Consider the following 9,902-nt stretch of genomic DNA (forward strand, 5'->3'; position numbering starts at 1 on the left):
AGAATCCACTGGGTTCTGGTAGTCTTTAATAGTTGATTCTAAGATTTGTATTTGATCACGTATATGTTTTTGCTGTTTGTTCTTTGTTATAGAGTAAAAAAGATTGGAGAAGTGGTTTATCCATACATCTCCATTTTGGATAGATAACTCTTTGTGTTGTTGTTTGTTTAGTGTGTTCCAATTTTCCCAGAAGTGGTTAGATTCTATGGATTCTTCAATTACATTGAGCTGATTTCTGACGTGCTGTTCCTTCTTTTTCCATAGTGTATTTCTGTATTGTTTCAGTGATTCACCATAATGAAGGCATAGGCTCAGGTTATCTGGGTCTCTATGTTTTTGGTTGAAATAGGTTTCTCAATTTCTTTCTTAGGTTTTTGCATTCTTCATCAAACCATTTGTCATTGTTGTTAATTTTCTTAGGTTGTCTGCTTGACATTTTTAGATTTGATAGGGAAGCTGAGAGGTCAAATATACTGTTTAGGTTTTCTACTGCCAAGTTTACACCTTCACTATTACAGTGAAACGTTTTGTCCAGGAAGTTGTCTAAAAGGGATTGAATTTGTTGTTGCCTAATTGTTTTTCGGTAGGTTTCTACACTACTTTCCTTCCATCTATAGCATTTCTTAATATTATGCCGTTCCTTTGGCTTTGATGCCTCATGATTGAGTATTGCTCTGTTCAAGTAGACTGTGATTTTGCTGTGATCTGATAGGGGTGTCAGTGGGCTGACTGTGAATGCTCTGAGAGACTCTGGGTTGAGCTCTCTCTCTCTCTCTCTATCTCTCTCTGCCGCTCTCTCTCTCTCAGCCTTTCTCTCAGCCTCTGTCTCTCTCTCTCTCTCTTAATACTTCTCTAATTGCTGCCTGGGAGATTATCTTTGGCTGTGTGTGTGTGTGTAGTTCAGCAGTATGTTTGCGTCAGCAGCAGTTTCATTTAGCCCTTGTTCGTTGTTCAAGCCTCCACTAATTCCGCCTCTACAGCACAAAGTGTACACTCGTAAGGGATCCTCAGACTACAGAGTGTATACTCCTTAGAGACCCTCTCCTGGGTGGCCTCCAGCATTTTAAGTAAGGGTGGGAGTGGGAGGTTAGGGGATTTTAACATGGATCAGCTGAGTAACTGTATTATATATCCCCTGCTGTGTTATTTGATACTGTGTGTGTTAGGACGTAACTTTCTGTACAGTGCCTTGCAAAAGTATTCATCCCCTTGGCATTTTTTCCCATTTTGTTGCATTACAACCTGTAATTTAAATTGATTTTTATTTGGATTTCATGTAATGGACATTCACAAAATAGTCAAAATTGGTGAAGTGAATTAAAAAAAATAACTTGTTTCAAAAAATTCTAAAAAATAAATAACGGAAAAGTGGTGCGTGCATATGTATTCACCCCCTTTGCTATCAAGCCCCTAAATAAGATCTGGTGCAACCAATTACCTTCAGAAGTCACATAATTAGTTAAATAAAGTCCACCTGTGTGCAATCTAAGTGTCACATGATCTGTCACATGATCTCAGTATATATACACCTGTTCTGAAAGGCCCCAGAGTCTGCAACACCACTAAGCAAGGGGAACCACCAAGCAAGCGGCACCATGAAGACCAAGGAGCTCTCCAAACAGGTCAGGGACAAAGTTGTGGAGAAGTACAGATCAGGGTTGGGTTGTAAAAAAATATCTGAAACTTTGAACATCCCACGGAGCACCATTAAATCCATTATTAAAAAATGGAAAGAATATGGCACCACAACAAATCTGCCAAGAGAGGGCCGCCCACCAAAACTCATGGCCCAGGCAAGGAGGGCATTAATCAGAGAGGCAACATAGAGACCAAAGATAACCCTGAAGGAGTATCTGTCCATAGGACTACTTTAAGCCGTACAATACACAGAGCTGGGCTTTACAGAAGAGTGGCCAGAAAAAAGCCATTGCTTAAAGAAAAGAATAAGCAAACACTTTTGGTGTATGCCAAAAGGCATGTGGGAGACTCCCCAAACATATGGAAGAAGGTACTCTGGTCAGATGAGACTGAAATTGAGCTTTTTGGCCATCAAGGATAATGCTATGTCTGGTGCAAACCCAACACCTCTCATCACCCCGAGAACACCATCCCCACAGTGAAGCATGGTGGTGGCAGCATCATACTGTGGGGATGTTTTTCATCAGCAGGGACTGGGAAACTGGTCAGAATTGAAGGAATGATGGATGGCGCTAAATACAGGGAAATTCTTGAGGGAAACCTGTTTCAGTCTTCCAGAGATTTGAGACTGGGATGGAGGTTCACCTTCCAGCAGGACAATGACCTTAAGCATTCTGCTAAAGCAACACTTGAGTGGTTTAAGGGGAAACATTTAAATATCTTGTAATGGCCTAGTCAAAGCCCAGACCTCAATCCAATTGAGAATCTGTGGTATGACTTAAAGATTGCTGTACACCAGCCGAACCCATCCAACTTGAAGGAGCTGGAGCAGTTTTGCCTTGAAGAATGGGCAAAAATCCCAGTGGCTAGATGTGGTAAGCTTATAGAGACATACCCCAAGAGACTTGCAGCTGTAATTGCTGCAAAAGGTGGCTCTACAAAGTATTGACTTTGGGGGGGGGGGGGGTGAATAGTTATGCACGCTCAATTTTTCAGTTTTTTTGTCTTATTTCTTGTTTGTTTAATAAAAAAAAAATTTTTGCATCTTCAAAGTGGTATTTACATGTTGTGTAAATCAAATGATACAAACCCCCCAAAACATCTAATTTAATTCCAGGTTGTAAGGCAACAAAATAGGAAAAATGCCATGGGGGGTGAATACTTTCACAAGCCACTGTACATGCATATAGAAGATCCAAGGTGATTTTCCTTTTTGAATAAGGACATTTTCACTCTCCTCCTGACTCTCCTTGTATGCTTCACTCCTTATCTCCTCTCCTTATCTCCTCTCTTGCTATAAACCTCCCATCCCATCTGTCTCTCTCTTCAGAGGGATTCATAGTTATGACAGTATTCTCTCTCTCTCTCTCTCTCAGCCCCTCTCTCCTGTTCGGAGGGTTTTACAGAGCTGGGTTACTATAATGGCTCCGTGTCTCAGACGGACTCTGGCGCCCCCTGCTTGCAGTGGGCAGAGTTTCCAGACTACATGCTGCAGTACCCTGGTCGAGGCCTGGGGGAGCACAGCTACTGCCGGAACCCTGACAGAGAGTCCAATCCCTGGTGCTTTTTCAGACAGACCTCTGGGGCCATCGGCTGGGCCTACTGCGACTGCCACCAGGGTAGGCTTATGGCAAATATACTGTATGTATACATATAGACAATATACAAAGCAAATACAGTATTATACATAGAGCCTTCTGCGCCTGCCAGGGTAGCCCTGTAGCAAATACTGTATACCAGAGGAGGCTGGTGGGAGGAGCTATAGGAGGGGCAGGCTCATTGTAATGGCTGGAATGGAATTGATGGAACGGAGTCAAACACGTTGTTTCTGTGTTTGGTACCATTCAATTGATCCCATACTAGCGATTACAATGAGCCCATCGTACTATAGCTTCTCCCATCAGCCTCCTCTGCTGTGTACACAGTATCTACTCTGTAGTTCTTCCAGACTATTGATTGGCTGATGTACCTGTCCTTCTCTCCCTCTCCTAGGTGCAGCTCGGCTGGTGGGCGGGACATCGTCAGAAAGTGGACGTGTGGAGGTATATCTGAATGGCCAGTGGGGGGCGGTGTGTGACTCTCATTGGACAGACAGAGATGCAAGTGTGATCTGCAGACAGCTGGGGCTTGGGTAAGAGAGATGTAGGAGTGTGTATGTTTGTGTGTGTGCCTCCTCATTGCGATCGGGAATTGTAGCATCGCAGCATTTCCGTTTCAACTGTAAGACCGTGTGTGTGTGTGTGTGTCCTCAGTGAGATCGGTACTGCGTTGCAGCACTCCAGGTTCGGCTCGGGCACCGGCCTTTGCCATTACGAGCGGCTGGGTTGCCGTGGTGATGAGAGCTCCGTCAGCCAATGCCAGAGCAGGACATTTGTTACGGGGGACTGTAGCCACGGAAACGAGGCGGGAGTTGTGTGTGCTCCACCAGAAGGTCAGTAGAAAGCTAGAGAGAAGGAAACAAAGTGCCTCATATAAATAAATCATCAGCATCGATATCGGGACATTGTTTTCTCCCACAGGCAGTGGTCCTCCTCTACGATTGGTTGGAGGAGAAGAAGACTTTGAGGGGCGTGTGGAGGTTTTCCACGGCGGTAGGTGGGGCTCTGTCTGCGATGACCAATGGGACGACAGAGATGCAGAGGTGGTCTGTCGACAGCTGGGCTTCGGGTGAGAGAGACTCTGTAGGAGTAAATATCTTGTAGCTAGAGGAAGTCATTATTGTTGTTTTGACCCATGTGTGTGTTTAGGGGTGTGGCGAAGGCCTGGTCGTGGGCCCACTTCGGACAGGGCTCAGGTCCCATCCTATTGGACGCTGTGAGGTGTACAGGAAATGAACTCTTCCTGGACCAGTGTCTTCATGGAGACTGGGAACAACACAACTGTGACCATATGGAAGACGCGGGGGTGTCCTGCAGTCCCTACACAGGTACACACACATATTTCACGCACGCACGCACACACACACACACAAACACCCACACAGGCACGCACACACACAAACAAACACACATCCCAAAAACAGATATAACGTGCACACAAATGATCTAACGTGTGTATCTGTGTGTTCCAGACGGTGTGGTGCGGTTGGTAGGAGGAGACGGTCCATGGGAGGGTCGTGTTGAAGTGTTCCACTCTGGGGACTGGGGTACTGTGTGTGACAACCACTGGACTCAACAACACACACAGGTGGTCTGTCGACAGCTCGGATACAGGTGTGTGAGTGTACCTTCCCCTGCAGGCATGATATGGGCTGTTGCGGTGACTGTGTTACCGCCACACCGGCAGTCATGTGTCATGAGTCCATGACCGTTGAGTCTCGGTAATCTCCTCTTATTCACTCTGGACATGCGTTGGTAGTACCCAACTCCCTAATGATCATCAGGTCGCTAATGGCCTGGTAGTCAGGGCTCTATTGTCCCTCTAACCACTCTGACGTCAATGCAAATGCCATCGAAAATCACATCAAACACTTATTCAAAACAGTATCGTGCTTTTAAAACTCACCACGCTTTGATCTATTTGAAGAACAACAGGTTGAAACTGAGTGGAAAACATGGTTGTTGTGGATGTTGTTTCACAATCTACCACAACGAAATGGACAGCGCTTTCTAAGGTGATGATTAATGGATTAATGGACTAATGATTAATGGACCCCAGGAAAAATAGCTGCTGCTTTCGCAACAGCTAATGTGGATCCTAATAAAATACCAAATACCCAAAATTAAAAACACCCATACACATATTAGAGCTTATGCATACCCGTAGGCCTATATATGAACCCCAAAAACAAAACCTGAATTAAAATAATTATTGTGCTGTTATACAATACATATCCTACAGCATATTACGCACGGCAGAAAAACATTTTTAAAAAAAAATTGTATTTGGTACATAATTGGTCTAGCCTATACTCCTAAATTAAACAAATTCTAGTAATTGCCTTTGAGTGTGGACTGTATTATTATACATTCTGGATGGACTGGTTACCTTATGCTACGCTCTAAACTTTCTATCCATGAGTCTGGGAGAGAACGGAGAGGCCTAGCCAATGCTGTTGGTTCATTGATTGTGCAGGGAGGCCAAGCCTACAATTACAGTGAATTTGTATTTGATTTTGAATAGCCTAGTAATAGGTCATTTTTTATATTTTCATAATTAATAGGCTGACATTACCTTTTAGCTACAGAATATCTCACCACTGCGTTTCCATCTCCTCCTCTTTCTCCTTCATTCCTTTCTCTAGTGTGCAGAGAGCGGGGCTGTCAACAGTTTAATGAAATATGTTTAGTTGTGAAAACATGTTACTATTGATGTTCTCGAACAGATTTCACTTGGTTTCCGAAATTAAGCACTGGGTAGCTGCAGGAACATGGTTAGAGAGCCCACGGCACACAGAGTTTGGGTGGAATATCACCTGTCACGCAGCGAGAGGCTCCTCAAACAGTGGATGATGCGTGGAGTGAAATAACCAGAGTATTGAACCGGCAGGAAAGCGGCCTCCATTCGCTATTCGAGTGCATGTATTTTTTCCCCTGCCCCTGCCCCTGTTCCTGCGCGTTTGATAATGGGCCATTCTCAAACGAAACAAATTTTACATATTAATAAAGACAAGATTAAATTGAGAATAGTGAAAATATGGTCATTTGATGACAGAACAGCGTGTATAGCCTGAGGCAAGGAACAGAGGCCAACCTTTTATTGCTACTTTCTCAAATCATCAGTAGCCTATAGTCGCATCATGCAGCCCATATATGTTTTGATTTCTAAGACATTCTAAGGTTTGTATCATTCACAACTAAAGTTGCCAAATAACTCTAAATCTAGCGTACAGGACCTGTTTCAAATGGTCACATTTACGCTCAACATGGCCACTTCATATGCTCACTCTGCTCCGAAATGGGAAAAATAAATGTTTTATGTAAGTTCAATTAAATTCTTCTTACTATAAAATCATATAATATTAAATAATGGCACGGGACTTAAGCATATCTTGTCTGGTAAATGAACAAGCCTATAGCCTATGGCATGGAGCATAGCCAGATAACATACAGTAGGCCAACTCATATTCTGTTCTTCTGAAATACATTTTCTTCATATCATGTTTCTTTAGACCTGACTAAAATAAATAATGGATTTATTGTGATGGTGTATATTACATTTATTTATTCAACTTTTTTAAATGTAAATGTTCGAAAGGTGTGCATCAGCGGCTTGTATGCATGGAGGCGCTTAACGGTTTATGTTAATTAATGGTAATTTACCGTTAGACCGGCAGTATTTTGCATGACAATAACCGGCTGACAAAATTTCATGACCGCCACAGCCCTAGTGATTACACTAGGAAGAGTCTTGTTGATGATTCCTGTAACCAGAAAGCCCGCCCCACTGTTTAAATGTAGACTCAGTAATATGACATCATCATAAAATGTTTTACATTTTTAGTAATTTAGCAGACGCTCTTATCCAGAGCGACTTACAGTTAGTGAGTGCATACATTATTTATTTTTTCATACTGGCCCCCCGTGGGAATCGAACCCACAACCCTGGCGTTGCAAGCGCCATGCTCTACCGAGCTACAAGGGGCCCAGCAGAGCTTTAGACATCAACAACTACCACATTGTACCTTTTAAGTTGATGTAATTTCGTGTTCTACCTCTAGGGGATATGCTGAGGTGGTGACTGACGGAACATTCGGCGAGGGTTCTGGAATCATCCTATTGGACGATGTGCGTTGTGAGGGGACGGAGTCATCCCTGCTGGACTGTCGCCATGGCATCTGGGGCCGTAGCGACTGTTCCCATGGAGAGGACGTGGGCGTGCGATGCAGGGCCAGAGCTAAAGAGGAACAGACCAATGAGGTGCCGGCTGTTGCACCTGCCACAGGTGAGCCTTACTCCGACAGCAATTTGGCCAAACAACCGTGAGGCCTTTTTATTAGCTTTTACAAGTATGTTTGTGTTGCAGGTCCTCTGGTGCGTCTGGTAGGGGGCGGCAGCCATAAGGAAGGTCGTGCGGAGGTTTATCTCCATGGAGACTGGGGGAGTATCTGTGACTCGGGCTGGAATGACCTGAACGCTGCCGTGGTCTGCAGACAGCTGGGCCACAGGTGTGTGTGTGTGTGTGTGTGTGTGTGTGTGTGTGTGTGTGTTCACAGACCTTTGTGTAGAAGAGTGTTGTAGCTTCAGTCAATCCAGCATTTTTTATCTCTCTCTTTATCTCAGTCTTTCACCCTCCCACTCTTCCCCCTTCTCCTCTTCTCCCCCTCCTCCTCTCCTTCTCCCTCAGTGGTCATGCGGTAGCAGCGGGTGGGTTCGGTCGGGGGAAGGGTCCTGTCCACCTGGACCAGGTGAGGTGTACGGGGAAGGAGGACTTCCTGGGGGAGTGTCCGTCTCTGGGCCGGGGCCGTGACGGCTGCAGACGGAGAGAGGATGCAGGGGTGAGCTGTGACCACGCCCCCCGGGCAACAGAGGGCCAGGCTGGGCCAAGTGAGCACACCTGTGGAGTGAGGAAGATTTGGGAGGAAGGGAACGAGAGGAAGAGTGGAGGAGGAGGAGAGAATATACTCCGGTAAGAGAAGCTTTACGTACAGCGTAGATACACAGAGAATCACACATGACTCATGAGAAGACACAGGTTAACACACACACACTAAACCCCTCTCCTCTCCCCCCCTCTCCTCTCCTCCCTCCCCCTCTCCTCTAGGACATCATGGCCATGGCAGGTGTCAGTGTGGTTGGGTTCTGAGGGTAAAGATGGCCATCCTATCTGTAGTGGTACTTTGATCTCTCCGTGCTGGGCCCTGGCCTCCGCTCACTGCTTCACCAGGTGACTTCTCCTCTCCTCTCCTCTCCTCTCCTCTCCTCTCCTCTCCTCTCGTTTCCTAACATTTGTTTAGTCACTCGTTTTTTTCTATTTTCAGTGCTCACGTCTTCTTTTTCTGCCTTCATTTCTTTCCATCCAATTTTCTGTCCCCCTTTCCAAACACTTTATCGCTACCCCTCTCTCTCTCTCTTTCTCTCTCTCTCCCCCCTCTCCCTCTCCATCCTCCAGGTTTGGTATTGGCCCGTCTCAGTATGTGGTGCGTGTGGGGGGTTCTGACCGAATTCTGACCCCGGAGCGAGTGGTGGTCCACAGAAAGTTCAGGGCAGATCAGGGCCCTGGGGGTCATGACCTGGCCCTGCTGAGGCTGCCCAGCCCCAAGGATCACTGTTTGACCTTTGCTCACCACACCAACGCCGCCTGCCTCCCCACCACAGACACTACAAGGGGCAAGACCCCCTCCTCCTGCATTGCCGCGGTTACCGCAGGCTGGGACGGCCCAGGTACGCCTCACCTTCCACTACCTCTCAACTACAACCTCTGAGGATTTGTGGTTTAGCATTGCCGACACGTTAGAAACGTATTTCTCCCTACTGTACATGCCCTCTTCCCCCTTAGATGCTGTGCTCCAGTCCTGGGTACCCCTCCTGACGTCATGGCAGTGTAAGAAGCATTATGGCGATGGTTACTCCTCCCATGGCACGCTGTGCGCCGGCAGCCCCCCTGACACACGCCGTCTCCACGGGAACAATGGTTGCCAGGGCAACTGGGGCGGTGGGCTGGTGTGCCAGGGGAAGGGAGGGCGATGGGTTTTGACCGGGATCGTCTCCGGGGGTTATGGTTGCAGTGACCCCTCAACCCCCGCCCTCTACACACGGGTCGGACGGTTCCAGGGCTGGATCGAGGAGGTCACACACACACACGATCATGACGAGTTGAAACAAACACACTGATGATGAATTCATACACACACACGATCAGCACAACAATATACACACACACACACGATCACAATGGGCACACACAAAATAAGCATACACACACTCACAATAAACACACACACACACGCTCGTCTGAACCAGGACACGCCATTGGCTCACCGGCCGTGTCATGCGACTGTCAGAGGAAGAGGAGGAAGGATAGATGATGGAGGAACAGGAGGAGGACATGTTGGAAAAGGAGGGAGAGAAAGAGGAAAGATACAACAAGAGAAGAGAAAGAAGAGATCCTCCTCTCCCCCTCTGCCCCCTGACCCAGACCATGCAAACTTGTGTATGTGCATGTGTATGTGTGTGTATTACGCTAGCTGTGGGGTGTGTGCATGCATGTATGGGTGGCAGAGCTGTATGTATCATCTGTGTGTGGGATGGGAGGTGCTGTAGTGATAATGTGTAGCCAGACATGTGTTAGGTAGTATTTTCTCTGACAGTGGGGTTGGGTTTCTT

General features: G+C 46.4%; 1 protein-coding gene across 1 annotated transcript; it reads left to right on the forward strand.

The window, feature by feature from the left end:
• Positions 1-1,102: 1,102 nt before the first annotated feature.
• On the forward strand, positions 1,103-9,637 carry LOC311118660 (neurotrypsin-like; the record flags this gene model as incomplete). The annotated part of the gene is made up of 13 exons (XM_084193452.1): positions 1,103-1,115; positions 3,015-3,257; positions 3,631-3,769; positions 3,891-4,073; positions 4,162-4,305; positions 4,386-4,564; positions 4,709-4,850; positions 7,298-7,521; positions 7,603-7,744; positions 7,924-8,205; positions 8,341-8,463; positions 8,689-8,960; positions 9,076-9,637. 13 exons carry the CDS (start codon positions 1,103-1,105, stop codon positions 9,408-9,410), a joined length of 2,421 nt encoding a protein of 806 aa, XP_084049578.1. The 3' UTR covers positions 9,411-9,637.
• Positions 9,638-9,902: the final 265 nt, after the last annotated feature.

This window comes from Coregonus lavaretus (genome assembly GCF_964263955.1).
Source record: "Coregonus lavaretus genome assembly, contig: HAP1_SCAFFOLD_7271, whole genome shotgun sequence".
Taxonomy (NCBI): Eukaryota; Metazoa; Chordata; class Actinopteri; order Salmoniformes; family Salmonidae; genus Coregonus; species Coregonus lavaretus.